At 42.1% G+C, this 18,298-nt stretch overlaps 2 protein-coding genes and 1 long non-coding RNA gene across 6 annotated transcripts in view; 1 reads left to right on the top strand and 2 right to left on the bottom strand.

Moving 5' to 3' along the window:
* LOC106019157 (uncharacterized) overlaps positions 1-5,636 on the top strand; it is a 28,533-nt gene extending 22,897 nt beyond the window's left edge. Inside the window, exon 5 of the long non-coding RNA XR_011805212.1 lies at positions 4,520-5,636. This is a non-coding gene — a long non-coding RNA (uncharacterized lncRNA). The remainder of the gene's footprint in view (positions 1-4,519) is intronic.
* Positions 1,847-7,968, bottom strand: HOXB7 (homeobox B7). Of its 2 annotated transcripts, XM_072028974.1 has the most exons (3): positions 7,908-7,968; positions 5,838-6,191; positions 1,847-2,799 (listed from the first exon to the last, which is right to left on the bottom strand). In XM_072028974.1, the coding sequence occupies exons 1-3, from the start codon at positions 7,951-7,953 to the stop codon at positions 2,546-2,548; spliced, it is 654 nt and encodes a 217-aa protein (XP_071885075.1). In that variant the 5' UTR covers positions 7,954-7,968; the 3' UTR covers positions 1,847-2,545. The 2 variants fall into 2 exon arrangements, with proteins under 2 accessions (XP_071885075.1, XP_071885074.1); XM_072028973.1 differs by lacking the exon at positions 7,908-7,968 and having other exon boundaries at positions 5,838-6,494.
* Positions 7,969-8,215: 247 nt separating this feature from the next.
* HOXB8 (homeobox B8) lies at positions 8,216-18,260 on the bottom strand. Of its 3 annotated transcripts, XM_038168559.2 has the most exons (3): positions 18,128-18,260; positions 10,237-10,444; positions 8,216-9,392 (listed from the first exon to the last, which is right to left on the bottom strand). In XM_038168559.2, exons 1-3 carry the CDS (start codon positions 18,212-18,214, stop codon positions 9,085-9,087), a joined length of 603 nt encoding a protein of 200 aa, XP_038024487.1. In that variant the 5' UTR covers positions 18,215-18,260; the 3' UTR covers positions 8,216-9,084. The 3 variants fall into 3 exon arrangements, with proteins under 3 accessions (XP_038024487.1, XP_005026212.1, XP_005026213.1); XM_005026155.6 differs by lacking the exon at positions 18,128-18,260 and having other exon boundaries at positions 10,237-11,420; XM_005026156.6 differs by lacking the exon at positions 18,128-18,260 and having other exon boundaries at positions 8,216-9,389; positions 10,237-11,411.
* Positions 18,261-18,298: the final 38 nt, after the last annotated feature.

Here is an 18,298-nt window from a genome sequence, read left to right as displayed (position 1 = left end):
CAAGGAATTTATTGCATTTCTTCATGACCGGTTTAACAGCAGTCTTTTTCTTAGCCGCCATCTTTTTTTTAAAACAAAAATAAAAGAATATGAAAGGGGGTTCAGAGATTTTCCCCCCCTTGGTTGCATGTGGGGGGTGTTCGAGAGAAATGATCGAATAATTTCTCACTTAATAAGCTATGAACAATAATAACTCCTCTTAAATAAAGAGATTGGGCTTGGGTTTGGCTTTTAGGTGTGTAAAGACACAGTAAAACAGTGGGGTTCGGGCGGGAATTTTTATTTTTTTTTACTCAATTGGGAACCTTTTTACTGAAAAGGGCAATTACCAGGTTTTAGGAAGTAAAAAATAAATAAATAAATAAATAAATAAATAAATATATAAAATAAATAGATAAAATAGACGTTGGCCGAGGTGCTCATGCCCTGGGCAGAGAAGAACCGGTGGGGTTCGTGCCTCACCGGGTCCCCACGGCTGATCACCCCCGGAGAGCCACTGGGCCCCCTCTACAAGGTGGGGGCGATTTCCTGGCAAACCTGGGATGCCACGCCGGTAAGCCGCTGTCCTGGGTTTATTGTATTAAGGCATCGGTGGGGGACGTTTTGCCTTTTTCATGAAATCCTCAATTTCTGCTTGTCCCCGATGGCACAGGTCCGTGCCAAGGAGGCAGAAAGCCGGGCCAATGCAGCAGAGCTCCAGGACCGGGGGAAATTTCTAGAACTGCTTTTTTTTTTTTTTTTTTTTTTTTTTTCCTCTATGCAAAGAGATTGCAACAACGGATTTCACCAAGAAAAAAGGAACAGTTCCCTTTATTTACCCTTCTCTTCAAGTAGGATATCAGTGTTCAGAAGCCATAATAGCTGCTCTCTTTAATAATGGACTTGCCATAATTAGTGTACGTAGTATATACTGCAAATCTGTATTATAGATGTGGGTGCACCGATACTTGACGTGGCATTTTATTTTCGATGGAACCTGCTGAAGACGCCCTGTGCGCCTTCACTTAAGACATGAAGTCATCTATGCTGGTGGGTGGTGAAAAGGCAGGCAGACAGAGCCGCAAGGAAGGAAAGGTGGAAAGCTGCCATTACATGTCTGAATTTTTCCGTGTGTGCATCTTGAGCATGCATTTGTCGAGCAAGTTATGTGGAGCCTCCGCTGGAGGAATCCGCGTCTTTACTGCGCACCCTGGAAATGTAAATAAACAAACAGGCACGGGTGGGGAAAGGGCAGCGAAGGTTGGTCCCTGCGCAAGTGCTTAAAGTTACTCACTTTTGTTTTGCATTGGTGATTTTCCTGCGTTTAATTGCTTTAATTTATTTTATGCGCGCTTTGATGTTAAACATTATTTGTTACTAATGAAATAGTTCTAATCCGCAGTAAGGTAATTGAAAAGCGGAGGGAGAATCTCTCTCTTAAAAAAAAAAAAAAAAGGGGGGGGGGGTCAGAAGAGGATTAAAACAAAGGGCGGAAAGACTGTTTGGGCTGCTTCTGGCCTCTTTGCATTCCTTCTTTGTACTTTTACCTACTTCAGTAATAGCCACAGCACAATCCCAGAGAGAGAGAAATGACCAGCCCGCATTTCCAGAGCCCGGATTAATAGTTATGTTTTTATATTTTTGCCAAAACTGTTGAAAAAAAAGTATTATATTGATATTTGAAATCTATTGAAATAGATTTTAGCAATGATCTTGCTAAAAAAGAAAGAGAAGATTAAGATTACAGGTCATGGCATGTTTTAATATAAAAAAGATATTTTACTACACATATTTTCCTTGGGGAAAACAGTAAATCCAAAAGCCTGTGTATTGTTTTAATATGAAAAGGGGACTGAACCCAACGTGATTCTAGAATATTGGAGAATTAATTTTATTTCGAAGAATAGTAATCACAGACGAGGGAAAAGCAAAAAGCAACACGTTGCCATTAAATAAATTGCTACTTCGATATACATTTTACGTAGCACAATATTAATTCATTATTTTTTTTTTCCTAGAGACTTGAACAGGGAAGAAGTCCCAGTAAAAATATACACAGACAAAACAGCATAGCAACGTGAAAAGAACCACAGAGGTTACAGGGAAAGGGGGTGATAATCATTCATATTATGTACACGATTCTATATACGCTAAGTATAATTTGCATTCAGATTTTCAGGTCACATTTTCTAAATTAAAGGTGCTAAACACGACCACATTACTTCATACCAAAAAGTACACAGCGAAATACAAACGGAGATTTACAAATTACTTGTACTATCGGAAGACTCACATAGAAAAATGTGTCTATTCTGACTCTAAAGCCACATTTAATAGGTAGATATTTATTCTATTGTCTTATCTCCCCCCACCCCCAAAAAAAGACTTGAATATAGGTAGTATTTTCTTTCAGTGTCAGGAAACACAATGCATCATTCCTATGTTTTTAATTATTTATGCACTTATCATTTATGTATTTTAATATATAGTCTTTTCTTCTGTGTGTTTTTCCCCTTTTCTGTTCGCGTGTGGGTTTTCACGTTTCCTGGATCCACATTTTGCCCTTTCATTCTTCCTCGTCGTCCTCCACGTCTGGCTTTTCCTGGCTGCCGGAGCCAGAACAGGCAGTTTTATTTTCTTTTTTCCACTTCATGCGCCTGTTCTGGAACCATATTTTGATCTGTCTCTCTGTGAGACACAGGGCATGGGCGATCTCGATGCGTCTCCTCCTCGTCAAGTAGCGGTTGTAGTGGAATTCTTTCTCCAGCTCCAGGGTCTGATACCTGGTGTAGGTTTGGCGGCCGCGTTTTCTGTCAGTGCCTGGGAAGTAAAATTAGATTCGTATTAGTGGTGTTTTTTTTTTTGTTTTTTTTTTTTGGTTTTTTTTTTTTTTTTTTTTTTTTTTTTTTTTTTGGTGAGGGAGGGAGTGTTATTTTGATGCTGCTGTTAGGTTTTGCCATCTTGCTTTTGTCTTGTGGTGCAGCCTAGCAAGCACCATCCACTTGAGTTCCACAGGAGCACAAAATCCTCGGATGAACTGTGCAACATGAGACTATCTTCCTTTTTCATTTGCAAAATCTGCTCCCCATTCTAGAAGCTTTTCCCACTCTTCCTGTTCATAGCTTTGAAACCACTGCACGTTTCATTTTCTTTACTCTAGGAAATGCATGCAGTGGTTTTTTGCATGCATCTCTGATAAGCCTGTGCCTGCGTGTGGCTCCTAGCTAGTGCGTGAACGAACAGCAAACTTCAGAAAGTTTCCTGCCCTCGTAGCACCAGTCAAACTCAGAGTTCCTACTTCAGTTTTAGATGCCAGAAAGTTAGGATGGTTGGGGAATAAATACACACAGAAACATCGAGCAAGAGTGTGAGAGGCATCTGATACCTACCCAGATCCAACTATTTGTCCTCTCTTAAAGCTGTCATCAGGGTGCTTGCGTGGAAGGTGTCTTATGGTCTTAATTATTTCAATGAATGTTTTGGGCACAGCAGTTACTTCTGCTTCACTGGGGCTGGGCAGGCAGGGGCTGACATGGGGGCTGCTACCCCCGGGCTATTCCTGTGGGTGTGTGCGTACATGAGAAGCGCTTCAACACCTATGCCAGACTCGCCACTACTATTGTGTTGTCCGTGAGCAGGGCTCGGAAAAGGGCCCGACCCTTAATTCCACACACACCCCGTTCCAAACCGACATTTCCTGAGTCCAACTGGAAATAATTATACAATATGGTGTTTGTGATCTTGGCTATATTTTCCATGTAAGTGTATATCTTCAGTATAATATATTATTATTTCCCAAAGAACTCGGGTTAGCAAACAGCAGCTCTCGGCCTCTCCTCCACACATTCCACTAGACTCCTTTTTTTTTTTTTTTTTTTCCTTTTTCTTTTTAAAAGAAGAAAAGACCTAGTCATTAAAAGGAGAAAAAAGTAAAATAGCCATGCTAGCTGTAAAGCAAAAATCTGCAGGTCGTGGAATGTGGGTTGTAAAATCCTCTGAAGAGGAAGAGCCATAAACTGCTGCTGAATAGGGATGACAACTCTATCTCTGCTCGCTGATGAAATTCCACAAGCGCGATCGCACAGTGGGCATCAGGCGGGGGGTGGGTGGGAGGTGGGGATGTCGGGCGGCGGACGAGAACCCGCTTTTACGACCGAGGGACCGAGGTCGGGTTTCTTTAGTTTTACGCAGAACACATCCCAGAGCATCCAGGGTTTGTAGTGCAGGGACGCTCGTACGTTTTCTCTGCTTCTAAGATCTCTCTAGTGCTGTTCCTCGCAGCGTCACATGCAAAGGGGGGAAAGGGGGGGAGGGGGGGCAGAGACGGAGGTCTTCTTAAATCTAAGGTCAGATAAAAGCAGAGACGAAGTGTTTACGACCAGAAATATTTGGCCTTTGATAAATCAACTATAAAAGTGAACAAACTGTAGAACAGGTACTGGAAAGAACAGACCACCAAATAGCTGTGATGATATCTCCTGCCTTTATAAGCTGCGGTGCATTGGCTGCTCTGTTGTTTTCTTTTTCCTTTACTTTGCAGGGATTCTGGCCCACAGTCCGGTCGCTCCCGAAATTTACTAACAAGACACATTCCGAATATTTGGCTGCAGCGTGAGGTTTGGTCTCAGGGATGCTCTCAAGTTGCAATTTGGCTCCGGCGAAGCCGGGGGTCTGTAGAAATGAGCTCACGCATTCTCGTCTCCCAGACAGGACAGCAGCGCCTTCCTCCCCTCTTCCCAGTCTCACACGAGTACAGCCACCGCCGGCCGGCGTGCCCCGGCTGGGGTCCGGAGCCCCGGAGAAGCCCGGTCTCAGGCTCTCCTTCCATGGACCCGGGTAGAGCCGGGGCGCTCCCGTGCGAGGGAACGGGATGTTTATTAAATGTTAATTGACACTAATACACGGAGATGGAGCACTCTCGTGAACGTAGGCAGCGCGGCGGCCCGGCGTGGAGTGGGTCACTGAGGGAGAGGCGGGCGGCAGCGCGTCCCGCTGCGGGGCGCCCCCTTTCCTCTCCTCGCGGACCTCTACGCGGCCTCCCGCGGGGCTGCGCTGCCAGCGCCGCGGCAGCTGCCCGGGAAGCCACAATTCCACGCTGAGCACCCCAGGACAAGTCCCACCGCCTCCTAAGAGACTTTCCCAGGGCGCAGAGCACACCGCACGCTTCCGCGGGCTGCCTGCCTGGCTTGGGTTTTTCTGGCGGTCACACGGATAAACGTGGTCTCCCTCTCACAGTCCTTATATCCATCCATCCATCCATCCATCCATCCATCCATCCATCCATCCATCCATCCAGATCCCGGCTGGAATGTCAGGGTTTTGAGAGAAGGGTTTTTACTGAACAAGGAATGATGTGTTGCTGTTTCTGATGGTAACATGCTAGGCTTAATTGCAGCATCTGGGACATTGCGGTGAGGGGCTGGCAAATGAAGGTTTTGAAACCTAACAAAACAAGCTTGTGGGTACCTCCCATAAGTAGTTCATTTCAGAATCTATATCTATATCTACGTGGGGGTAGCACAATCTTCATCCTGTAAATATAGGAGAAGAAGGGGATGGCCATTATTTCTGCAGCTCTGTCTGTCCCCTCTAAGACAAACTGCCTTTTGGATGGCACATACACAGCCCAAGCAACACTTATAAATATTTAAAGCTAAAAGGATGGCTTTATTGCGGGGGATTCTCTCTCTCTCTCTCCCTTTTGAAGACGGAGATTCGTTTTCGATGAAACGTCATGAAAGGAGTTGGGGACAATTCCCCCCTCCCCTCCCCCTCCGCCACCCCCTGCGCACGCCATAAAATAATTTACACTCCCCCCACCTCCCCGAGCTCCTCTCTTTAAGGAGGCTTGGGCTTACCTGTGCTCCTCATCCAGGGGTAGATGCGGAAGTTACTGTCGCTTTGCAAATCTGAGTCCCTCTGGTCCGTTTTGTTGCAATTCTGCTTGGAGACATCTCCCGGGCACATCATGGAGAGGTTTTGCTCAAAGGGGGAACAGTGCATGTTGAAGGAGCTGGGCTCCAGGCCGTAGCCGGAGGAGTACATGGTGGGGGTCTGGGGGTGCACGGCGCTGCCACTGGAGTAGAGCCCGGGCATGGAGGCAGCGAAGGGAGGAGTGGATCCGGCCCCATACCCCGCTCGCTGGGTGTTGGAGGCGAAAGCGCAAGAAGTTTGCTCGGGAAAGACTCCGGATGGGAAAACCGAACTTGCGGCTTGATATTTAGAAAATAAAGCATTCGCATAATACAATGAACTCATAATTTGGCCGGGTGATTTGTAGGTCGGGACGTTTTAGTGTCGGTTTTACGAGGTACCGTGATATATTACGGAATTAGAGTCCAGATTTACACCAAAAAGGAGCCCTTTTTCCTCCCGGCCCATGTGACGCGCGGGCACGTGGCTCCGGCGGCGCCAATCGCCGCCCGCTCCCTCCTCAGGGGCAAAAAATTGTAGTGCTGCTGGATTTATAAAATATGATAAATAATTGATGCGATATAAAACCCTCCAAGATCTATGCTGGAAGGGGTGAAATTGTGCTGGAGTCGATAAGCAACCTGTAATCAGTTTTCAGCTGAGACCGAGGGAGAAAGAGAAAGGCAAGGGGGGTGTAAAAGCACGTTGCTGATAAACCAGCATCTCCCTCTCGGTCTCTCTCTGCTGGAGGAAAAGGAGTGGAGCTCTATTTATCCTTTTATTGATCCCGTCTAAAATTCCCTCCTTCGCACCATTTCCCTGGCTCCGAGGTACTTTTTCACAAGACAGTACATAATTTCCTCTCCTCCCCCCTTGACCCTCTCCCCCTCTGCGACCACCCCCCAAAGGACAAATGTCTGATTGATACCTAATAGATTCAGGATTCTTTTTCCAAATGCCTTTCAGTTCTATATCTAATTTATTCCAATGCCACGGGCTTTGAGTTTCGTATTGAGCTGGCATTTGCTTTTCTTGTTGCAAAAAATAAAGACTGTACAGATCCCTTGTTCAGCGTGTCAGCGGTTCTGCAGGACTCAATTACAATTATAAGTAAAGCGTTACCAGCTGGCTGATTTGCTTTCTGCTGGAGAAGCAGAGAGACCTTCCAAAATGTGACTTGCCTTAATTTTTTCTTTTTCTTTTTGGGGGGTGGTAAGAAAGAAATAAAGTCTTACTGGCACGAAAAGCAGCTCAGACAATGGTGGATGTGCATCTAGGATTTGTATTGTTTCTCTTTTCCCAAGGTTAAGTTGCAAGGGGATGTGTGTGCATCCCCATATACCATATTCTCTCTCTTGCCATGGCAGGAGAATTCACTAGACGACGGGGCAGAGAGCAGCTCAGCCGCACGACTGGCGATTTTGCAGACAGACCAGTTGGAAGAAAGGACAGTGACTCAGACCTGGGCTCTATCTTACAGAGAAAGTAGGGTGAGGAGAGACGGAGAGATGTAGAGAAGGGGAGAGGGAAAGAAGGGGAAAGGGAAAGAAGGGGAGGGGGGAGGGGGGGAAGAGAGAGAGAGAAAGAGAGAGAGGAGAGAAAGAAAGAGGGAGAAAGAAAGAGAGAAAAAAAGAGAGAAAAAGAAGGAGAGAGAAAGAGAAGGAAGGAAGGAAGGAAGGAAGGAAGGAAGGAAGGAAGGAAGGAAGGAAGGAAGGAAGGAAGGAAGGAAGGAAGGAAGGAAGGAAGGAAGGAAGGAAGGAAGGAAGGAAGGAAGGAAGGAAGGAAGGAAGGAAGGAAGGAAGGAAGGAAGGAAGGAAGGAAAAGAGAGAGAGAGAAAGAAAGAGGGAGAAAGAACGAGAGAAAGAAAGAAAGAAAGAAAGAAAGAAAGAAAGAAAGAAAGAAAGAAAGAAAGAAAGAAAGAAAGAAAGAAAGAAAGAAAGAAAGAAAGAAAGAAAGAAAGAAAGAAAGAAAGAAAGAAAGAAAGAAAGAAAGAAAGAAAGAAAAACACACATTACCTTCAGGAAGGATTTCCACACAGCTTCCCAACCTGTCACCACACATGAACAGTTAGAAACAACAACAGAAGAAGCCATCGCAGTTGCCCCCCTCACCCCCCCGCCCCTTCTCCACGGTTCCCATACAGCTCTCCGGCCCCAGCCACTGCCTCTGCCTGTCCTAGCAGCGATCCAGCCTGCCAGCATCTCTACAGGCGAAGAAGTCTTTGATGGCGAAGGCTGCAGCTCCGACACAATGACTTTTATTTCCTTTCTATCAAAGTGGTCCTGGAGGAAATGGAGCAGGGTAAAAGAATGATGTCACGGAATTCTCGCTTGTAAACTTTATTGTAACTTTCTTCCGCTGCTTCCAGGTTTAGACAATAGAACAAAGTGATGAAAGAACAACAAAATATATCATTAGTTCCCCCAATAAAGTAATTCACGTATACAGTATACATTCTTTTTCACAGTTAACCTAAAGATCACTTTACAACTTGCTTCACTGTGCGCATGCTAACTAAAGGAGAGGAAAACGCTTTTTTATGCTTTTTTTTTCTCCTTTTTTTTTTTTTTTTTAAGAGACATTCAAAAATCGAAAACAAAACAAAACAAAACAAAATGAAAGGAACAAAAGAACAGAAGTAAGGAAAGTAAAGAGAGAAAGAGAGAGATAACTGTAGCATAAATAGGCAGTTTCATGTTGTTGGGATGTTTGTGTCAATCGCTACCTCCAGTACATACAGATAAACCACAACAAAAAAAGTGGAAATTTTTAAAAAAGTGCACAAATGTAATTCCACATAACTTCTATAGCATTGAAAGCTATGTTAACCAACCCACCCCCCAAGAAAGAAGAGAGAGACAGAAAGACAGAGAGAGAGAGAGAAAAAAATTCACAGTCATGTTTTACATAAGCTATTGCGTTACACTACCACTAGTTAATAACTGGCAAAAGGCAGGAGAGACCTCCAGACCACTTTTGCATACTGTTCATTGTTTCAAAGGATAATCAGGAAAGTGGTGCTTACAGCTATATTGTTTTACAGCAATAAAATGTTTTTTTTTTTTTTTTTTTTCTTTCTCTTTTCTATGCATTGTTGTTTCCCACCCCTCCCTTACATTAACTACCATTAATGTGGGGCTTAGGGGCTCTTCCACCCCAGCAGCGCTTGCCTTTCAGTCCTTAAAAATCCTTTTATTTCTTGTCCACCTTCTGTGCTTCCCCTTCCTCGTCCACCTCCTGGGCTCTTTCCATTTTCTGTTTTTCCAGTTCTTCCTGCTCACATTTGCTGCTGGGAAACTTGTCTTTGTTGTTTTCCTTTTTCCATTTCATCCTCCTGTTCTGGAACCAGATTTTGACCTGCCTTTCTGTCAATCCCAGGGCATGCGAGACCTCGATCCTCCGTTTGCGGGTCAGGTAGGGATTAAATAGAAATTCCTTCTCCAGTTCCAGCGTCTGGTAGCGGCTGTAGGTTTGCCTCCCCCTCCTCCGTCCAGCGGCTGCTGGGGAATTGCAAAGGTTGGATGGAAAGGGGAAGAAGAGAAGGAGGTTGAAAGATACATAAACCAGGCTCGGGAATAGGCGTATACACACACACAGACACACAGAGACACAGACTCGCAGACACACACACACACACACACTCACTCCCCCCTCACACATACACATGGGAGGGGGAGGAAGAAAGGACTCGCAGAAGCAAAGGCAGGAAGCAAACGGAGAAGGAAAGACTGTTGTATTATATTATAAAAGGGAAGATGGTTATAAAGGAAAAGGGTGATAGTGGCGGAGGAGGGGGAGGGTCACACACAAGCCCACTCCAAGCAGCCCAGCTAAAGCCTTCACTTGTACACTTATTATTACCCGAACAACACAACATACTCCGGCTCCCTGGGATCCAGGAGGCTGCCCCCACAAAAAAAGAGCTGCAGCCCAGGGAGAGCAAGCAGCACGACCAAAATCCCCAATCAAACGCAAAACAGAAAATGAGAGTCTTTTTAAGGCTGTAAAAGTGCCATAAACTTTAAGGATGCTTCCTTCCACTGAAAGCCCGGCTCGCTGAGCCCCCAAAAGAAAAGGTCTCCTTCAGGGTAATTAAACTATAAAGCAATTTACAAGTGCAAAAGTTTACCCTCATAAAGCAGTAAAATACAGTCACTGGGGAAGAAAAAGGGAGCGAAAGAAAGAGAGAATGAAAAAGGACAGAAAGAAAGAGGGGCAGACAGACAGACAGAGAGAGAGAAAGAAAAGAGAGAGAGAGAAAGAAAGAAATAAAGAAAGAAAGAGAGAGGGATACTTTATGGGCTCTGGAAACGCTCCTTCGCTGTCCTTTCCATCTCGCCTCACCTTGCGGTCGCATCCAGGGGAAAAGCTGGGTCGGAGAAGGGCTCTGCTCCGAGCTCTCCGCCTCCTCTCCAAGGCCGCTGGCAGCAAGCTTGCAGTCCGTGTACTGCACCAAGTCCGACTCCTGGGCGCTGAAGAGGCTCTGCCTTTGCAAGGGGTCGTAGCCATAGAAGTTGCTGGGGTCCCCATGGCACGCCACGGCGCAGGGATTCTGTTGGTAAGGGGAGCTGGAGAGTGAGGATGCTCCGTGGTAAAACTCCTGGATTTGGGTCGGATGCTGGAAGGTGCCCCCCGTGCTGGGTCCGTACACCACCGTGGGTCTGCCCCCAAGATCCTGAGCGAACCCACAGTCATAGTAATTGGGACGCAAGGAGTCCCCGGTTTTGTATTTGGAGAAGAGTGAGTTGACAAAATAAGAGCTCATCTTAATTTAAATAATAATATTTGTTCGGAGGAGGAAAAAAAAAAAAAAAAAAAAAAAAAAAGAAGTAGCCAACCAAACCTGACCACGGGAATCTATCAGCAAAAAAAGAAAGAGCTAAGATGCTAAGCAACGACAGTTTGTGTTTTCCAGGAATATAAAAGGAGGATATAATCAAAACTCTAAGCCTGCATGATATTGAATTCTTTCCTCCCCCCCACCCCTAAAAAAAAAAAAAAATCGCCACTTAAAGAGTTCTCGCTTTACATTTCCAAGAAGAGATGCCAGTTCATAAACAGTTTTCAGTGATTTACTTCAGCGCAAATGAGTTGTTTCATATTTTGCAGTGTCTTTTCATGATCATTTGCATCTATTACCAAAACCTCATCCTATTGGCTTCTCCTTACTCCACACGGACTCTGCACTGCATGATTGTGAAAGGAAGAGTGTGAGAGAATAAAGAAGGAAAAGCAAGCGAGGGGGGGAGAGAGAGAGAGAGAGAGAGAGGGAGCGAGAGAGAGGGAGAGGGAGCGAGAGAGAGAGGGAGAAGGAGGTGGGGTGAATATACGGATTAAATATGTTTAACTACCTACATTAATGAGATATCTCTCGCCTCACAACAAATCACATACCTAGACCACCCAAAAGATTGATTTTTTGGGGAGTGCTGGAAAATTAAAGAGAGGCGCTCTCAGTCGTTAATTTCAAAATTTTAACGAGGCAGTTTTAGCCTTTTTAAATGTCAGGGTCGCTTTGGAAAACTGTAAAAGAACACGATTTAATTGCTACCAGTTTTAAAAGGTCCTATAAATGTAATTGGTATTTTAATACAAGTTATCAAATCATACAGCTTCTTACCCTAAACATATTTTAAAACAAACGAGGTAGTCATATTTAACATTTTAATGATCAATTTCCTTATTATTGATAAAGGTTTAACTATCACATGAAGGGAATTGCATTTGTAATAGCCCCAAAAAAGGCTGTAAACTGTTTAACAAACTATAAAATGCCATAAAGCCGGGGATGTTGTTGTTGTTTATACCGCACTACATAAAAGCCGTTAGGATTTTACGAGTTCTTTCCTCTACTGCTATAAAACAGAGGTTTCGATTGGACCCGTCCGCATTACAGCGAGATGTTGAGGTGTCAATATTGAATTAAAACGATTATAGTTTTTCATATATAACATTGACTTTTTGAATCTCTCTCCTAGCCCCCTCCCAGCCTCCTCCCCGGTGCCCAGCTCACACAGAGGAGTTGTTCAAGATGTGTTTGGGGATGATTACAAACTAAAAGTATTGTTTCGCTTATCACATCCAGAACAGAACCTTTATGGTCAGTAACTGATGGCTGCTTCCCTACCTCACCCCGTCCTCAATAACTTTTTTTTTTTTTTTTTTTCATGATACTTATGAAAACTAGGGAGAAAAGGGGGATGGGATAAGTGAAATAAGAGAGAGGCTTTCTATTTTATTGACATTTGTTAAGAACGAAGTAAACTTACCCCTAAGATGCCAACGCTGCAAATTTCCACAGTCTAAACACACAGGGGGTAGATTTTGAAATTCATTTATCGCAGTCAGCAAATATTACAGAGACGTATTTCAGCTAATAACGACACCAAACCCTCCCAACTTAAATGCTGTCCCAGCGTGCCTAACACCCACGACGCCTCTCCAAGCCCCTCGCATTGCCATCTCTATTTTCCAATCCTTCAACCTCCAGTAGAAGTTAAAGACACTCTTCTAAACATTTCTTTTTATTTTCCCTTTTCCCTAGGTAGATTTCTGCTGAAATCCATTGCATCCATCTGCGCAGTATTGACACAGAAAGGTGAATAAAGCACGTTTTTACTCCTGCCTGCCTTGAGCTGAAGGACAATTTTCAACTGTCCACAAGAAAAAGAGTAAAAGTCCTCGCTTTGTTTGGCTTTAGTAAAAAGTACTTGCATTGGCAGTGGGAATAAGCAAGGAATTAAGGTAGACAAAAAGACAGAAAGACAGAAAGACAGAAAGAAAGACAGAAAGAAAGACAGAAAGAAAGAAAGAAAGAAAGAAAGAAAGAAAGAAAGAAAGAAAGAAAGAAAGAAAGAAAGAAAGAAAGAAAACAAAGATAATAACGGAATAAAACTTTAAAACCACCCTTAGAGAAATAATTCAAGTAAATACGTTTCGTTTATTTTGTGTAGGGATAATTTCAGCCGAGTCTAAGAGCCTTTTCAAGTAATTATTGTGGTTGAAGTACTTGCAGTGGTATAATTAAGGCTTTCCCCCCCTAAAAGACAAGTTAACATTTTATTTTTCTCAACACTTTTATTGTCGATTGAGCAGATTTTGGTTTCATCATTGAACATAAAAACCTAGAAATGGTGCACATAAGTAAATAGAAATAAACAGTGTGGTGTGGGGATGCTCGATGCTAGAATTTTCAAGAAAGCAAAACATTGAATTGACTAAAGGATTTTTAGAAAATAATTTATGTTCTTCTATGGGTGTTTACAGGCGTACTCACATCTATTGAAGTTTATAAAATAAAAAATAGCAGCCGTTCCCATTCATATATGGAGCTTGGGAAGGCTTGAGGGAAGTTGCTCTTGGAAGTTCACATTTTATCAAGTGCGGTAGAATTTTATGGTCATGAAGTGATGGTAACTCATCAATGCACCAGAAATCAATAGCTGATCTTAAATCATTCATATACTGTACTCAGATTCCCGAGGAAAGGAAAATGTTTCTATTATAAGAAAAAACAAGTGTGCATCTATGTGCACGTGTGTGTGTGTGTGTGAGAGAGAGAGAGAATTTATAAATACCCAGTGGAGAAAAGATTTATTGAGAATTGACAAGAAAGAAAGAAAGAAAGAAAGAAAGAAAGAAAGAAAGAAAGAAAGAAAGAAAGAAAGAAAAAAAGTGTGTGAGAGGAAAGGAAGGAACCCCAAACCTTTTGCTAGGTAAACCTTAACTTTTCACTGCTCTGCATTTTAATGAATGCACAAGGGCAGTATTTCTCTTATTTATTTATTTATTTATTCATCTGTATCTGTTTACATTTGTATTTCATTTTAGAGGATTTAAATAGAGTCTTGAGATGTTTAAACTTTGACTCATTAAACAACATATCAAATCGCTTGGGCAATGATTCCTATTCTGTTGTGTGCATAGTTTTAATTTGTTACATTATTCACCAGAATACTGCATATCGGGAAATGGGCATATTTTCTTGTGTATCTTCGGAGGAGCTTGTATTCAGAAAATGCATTGTTATAATAATTTGAATGAAAAACTATGTTGAAATATTTGCCACCTTTTCTTTCTGTGCTAGTTGTAGTTGAATATAAGGATTGCAATGTCTGAATAATTACTGTCTTGTAATTATGAAGAAAAAGATGTCCCACAAAAAAGTGAACTAATAGAGTTAAAATTTTACTTTTTTTTTTTTTTTTTTTTTTTTTTTTTTTCTGGTACAGCATCTTTGGAGTATTTATACGCGTAACAAAACATGGTAAGATCACAGCAATTTAGGTTAATTTACTATATGGTAGTGTTTTGAAGCCTATTAATGAAGACAAGAAACAGCGGCAGTTCTACCAAAAGGAGGAGGAAGTATATAAAAAAAGCTCAAATTCTAAAAGGTATATCCCATTTTTAGGCGATGGCTAAGAAAGCTAAAATATATAAAATAAAATAAAGAGCTGAGAAAGCGCAAACCATCCTAACGGCCAAGTTAAATAGCCAAGGAAAAATATCCTGATTTTGTATGTGCTTCTTTCTCCCCGAAATCTTTGAGCCACTCTCTTTTCCAGCACTTCAAACGTAAATCTTTGGTTAGAGATAATAAAGCTGTCCTCCCACCTCCATCCAAACTCTCAGAAAACAAAATGACTTTTTTTCTCCCTTTTAACGAACATTTACAATAGATGCGTGTCCCACCTCTCATTGCATCCCAGCACAGAGCCACGAGATTAACCCCCCCCCCCCCTTTTCTTTTAGCCTCACATAATTTACCCTCGCGGAGAAAAAAAATAGATGTAACCTATAAAATCGGAAAAATAGCTATAATTAACCCTATATTTTATGCCTCGGGATTATTCATGCCCGTAGCGAACAGCCCGGCCGCTGCCGCTAATCCAATCAAGGTGTTTCGCGGAGCCCCGCGGCGGCGCGCGGGAGCCGCGCGTCTCTCGTGGAGCAATGGCGCCACCGCGCGGCCCCTGGCGGCACCGCAGCCCCGCGGCGCTTCCCCCTCCGGGCCTGCGGAGAGGGGCCCGCGAGGGCCGGGGCACCGCGACCGCGAAGGGCGGTGAGGAGCGAAGGGAGTGAGAAAGAGGAGAGCTGCCTTTTCCTCTGCACCGCTCAGCGCTGAAAGCGCTCTCTGCGATGCGAAAGCTTCACCATCCAGTCACTCTACTAGCAATAAAAGAGACAAAATGGGGTTGCTTTTGAAAACCTCTATTGTTTCAAATTCCGAGACTAAACAATTGATCATTCTGCTCTGGAGGGGGAAGGCCAGAGCTGTAAACCGATAAAGAGCTTCCCAAGCCCAGACGTCTCGCCAGAACTTAGTGTGTGAGTGTGGGGGGTGCATCTGTGTGGTGGTGGTGTTATTGTACACACGGCTCAGCATTCTGGCAGCCTGGAATTGCTTTAAAGGAAAATAATAATAATAATAATAAAACTGAACAACAACAGCAAAAGAACAAAGGGTATAATCCAGAGTGCTGGATTTTCACAGAAACTGCAAGAGAAGAATAAATTAGCAAAAGTCCCTCCCCACATTTTATCCCCCCCCCCTCTTATTTTTTAACCTACCCCCTCCCATAGGGAAAATAAAAAGGAGGTGAACTTTGTGTGTGACTGAAGCAGAAACAAGAGCTTTTACACGTTGGGTTTCCCCACATTCCCAAGTCGTTGTAGTAATTTAGGAGTTCCTGAAAGTTTTCTTGCACTGTTTGCTTTACAGCCGTTTAGTTCCTTAACCTTCAGAAATTTATACCCTATAAAGTTTTATAGCGGTCATATTCTTTTATTGCAGCACACTGCACTGAATTTTCCTTTTTTTATGACAAGTTACTTCCTTTTCTCTCTCTTCCCTCAATAAGCTCCAAGTATCTTTTTTCTTCTTTTGTTTTCTTTTCAGAGCTTCCTCAAAGAAAGGATTTTTTAAAGAAGTGAAATATTGCCCTTTAGAGCGCCCATTATGTTAAAAATTAGTGGAAAAAAAGGTTCTTGGTTATGTTTCTCAGTACCTGCTTCCTGTAGGGTTGAGCAGGTCTCAGTTGTTGTTTGTATATTTGTTGATGTATTAGGTTTTGTTTATTTGTTTGTTTGTCGTTGTTTTTAATATATAGATGGAAACACTTTCCAAGAGTTTGTATTTATTCTCAAGCAACAAATTATCAAAAGAATTTAGAGACGAAATTACAGTAACCGCTAAAAGAGTCCTTGAAAAAAGGAACCGCGTGTCAAATCCGAGGTGATGCCAAGCAGGGAAGGCAGGGTGGGGTTTCTCACTGTTTGTTTTGGTTTTCTATTTTTTCTTTAGCAAAGTTTTCATAGGGAAGTAGAAGTATAAAGCAGAGAGAAAGTAATATAAAGCCTACCCACTGTGCACTTCTACTTCTGGTCCCCAGAAGTAGATCTTGCTGATGCAAGAATGCAAAAGTTCTCAAAAAAAACCAAACAAACAAACAAAAAAACAACGGTGAATGCAATAAGAGATTAACGATCTCTGACTTTAAAAAAAAAAAAAATATATATATAAATAAATAAAAAAAGAAAGAAGGAAAGAAAGAAAGAAAAAAGATTTAGAAACGCACCAAATCTGCAAAAGACCGAGTAAGCACTTGCTACACTGGAAAGGAATTATTTCCATTTGTCTCTGGACATATTTTTAACCTAAGCAAAAATTGATTCTTATAATACATTTAACGAGACACTAAAGAACGCAGAAAAACGCAATGAAAATATTTATGAAATTTTAGACGAAGCAGTATAACACAATGACATATAGGTACTGTTGTTCTAAAATCGATTTTTATTCTGGAGCATTAAACATCTGTAGAAAATACATCCAGGCTGATGCTACAGAAGACAGTTTTTCCGACATTTTTTAAGTATATTTCCTAATAAAACGAACTAATATTTTAAATTCTATTTTAAAAGAACCTTATGTTGTTGTTTTAAAAATATCTGCTCTTTACCACAACTCTAAAGAAAGTGAAAAGCGTTTCTAAATTCTAGTGTCCGATGGGTTGCAAACATCAATTAAATCATGGGTACACTTCTCAAAAATATAGTAATGTGTATTTAGTGAACTGCAAGCTCAGTTCCAAAAATGAGGAATATATAAACCTAGCAAGAAGCAGATCTAGAAGTTCGTTCACCCTTGAGAAGAATCAAATAAAACTGAAATAATTAGGTACTTAAACACACCTAATCATCTTTTTTATTATTTTTTTCATATTCTTTTTTTCTTTCTTTCTTTCTTTTTTTTTTTTTTTTTAATAAATTCGGATTTAAAGAAATGATCCTGCCGCCATTTTTTTTTTTCCAGCTCAGAATATCTGCAACAGCTTTTTTCTTAATTTAGTTTTGAGGAAGGAGTATAGATATTTTGACACAGGGTGAAGTTTAGTTAAGTTTCTCTCTCTCTGGCAACATGATGATTAAATTTTGAAGCCCCCTAAGTTCTGAAGCCCCAGAGGAGCTACTAAATGATGGAAAGCTTCAAAAGAGAAAGTTTAGGCATTAAAACAAACTTTCTGAGAAATTGTCTGACACACTGGTTTCTGGTCGAGTGAAAGATTTTTTTTTCCCTTTTATAAGGAATTGAATTGGTGTAAATTTCGGTGCACCGAGGTGCAGCTACTTGTTTCTTATCTCTGGATCATGAAAAGAAGAAACAAACAAAATAAAACAGGAACACTTGGGGGAAAAAATTGTTAAAAAAAAAAAAAAAACAAAAAACTGAAAAAACGCAGATCTTCCCATCACTTCCTCCCAGGGCAATCTCTGTTCATATCAGATAAAAATGGTCTCAAAAACTAATGCTAAGGATACACAAGTTAGTAGCTTATGAAATCAGATTTGCACTGATTCGTTAACATATACAACAGAAATCGATGTGTCTTCTCTTCCCCACCCATTCACCCAATTAAAACAAGCTACCTTACACTTGCGTTGTTCCTAGAAAGCCTCCTGGCAGCTAAATATACAAATTTGCACACGAAGAAAAAAAAAAAAAAAAAAAAAAAAAGAGAGAGAGAGGTTTATTTCGGTATTTTCCATCAACTAACAACTGAAGAACTCTTTGTATACTTAAAAGCCACAATAGAGACAGAAAACGAGCTTCAACATTCACAGAAACACAACCACAAACACATTTTACAATAGCCACCATGTAATCAACTCGTACTAACCCACCCGCCACCCTCTCCCTCCCCCCCCTTCCCAAAACAAAGTTAAGTCTTACAGAGATAAAGGAAAACCAGTCCCTCACGGGCGGTTCAGAGAAACCTCCAGCGGATCTGTCAGATGAGAAACCAGCTCCGTCCGGCATGACATAAGACCTCGTTTGTAAACAATCAGGGTCTATATTTGTTACACTGGATTCTCTTCGGGAAAAGGGTGGGTGAGCGCCGAG

Source organism: Anas platyrhynchos, chromosome 28 (assembly GCF_047663525.1).
Source record: "Anas platyrhynchos isolate ZD024472 breed Pekin duck chromosome 28, IASCAAS_PekinDuck_T2T, whole genome shotgun sequence".
In the NCBI taxonomy this organism is placed as follows: domain Eukaryota; kingdom Metazoa; phylum Chordata; class Aves; order Anseriformes; family Anatidae; genus Anas; species Anas platyrhynchos.
This window is presented reverse-complemented; position numbering and strand designations above follow the sequence as displayed.

Bases quoted from the DNA above. Each gene is read 5' to 3' on its own strand.
- HOXB7 (XM_072028974.1), bottom strand. From the start codon at position 7,953: ATGTGTGGTGACAGGTTGGGAAGCTGTGTGGAAATCCTTCCTGAAG. The intron at 6,192-7,907 runs GTAATGTGTGTT...CTAAATATCAAG, and splicing joins TGTGGAAATCCTTCCTGAAG to CCGCAAGTTCGGTTTTCCCA. The intron at 2,800-5,837 runs GTAAGCCCAAGC...TTTACTTCCCAG, and splicing joins CCCCTGGATGAGGAGCACAG to GCACTGACAGAAAACGCGGC.
- HOXB8 (XM_005026155.6), bottom strand. From the start codon at position 10,657: ATGAGCTCTTATTTTGTCAACTCACTCTTCTCCAAATACAAAACCGGG. The intron at 9,393-10,236 runs GTGAGGCGAGAT...GCAATTCCCCAG, and splicing joins CCCCTGGATGCGACCGCAAG to CAGCCGCTGGACGGAGGAGG.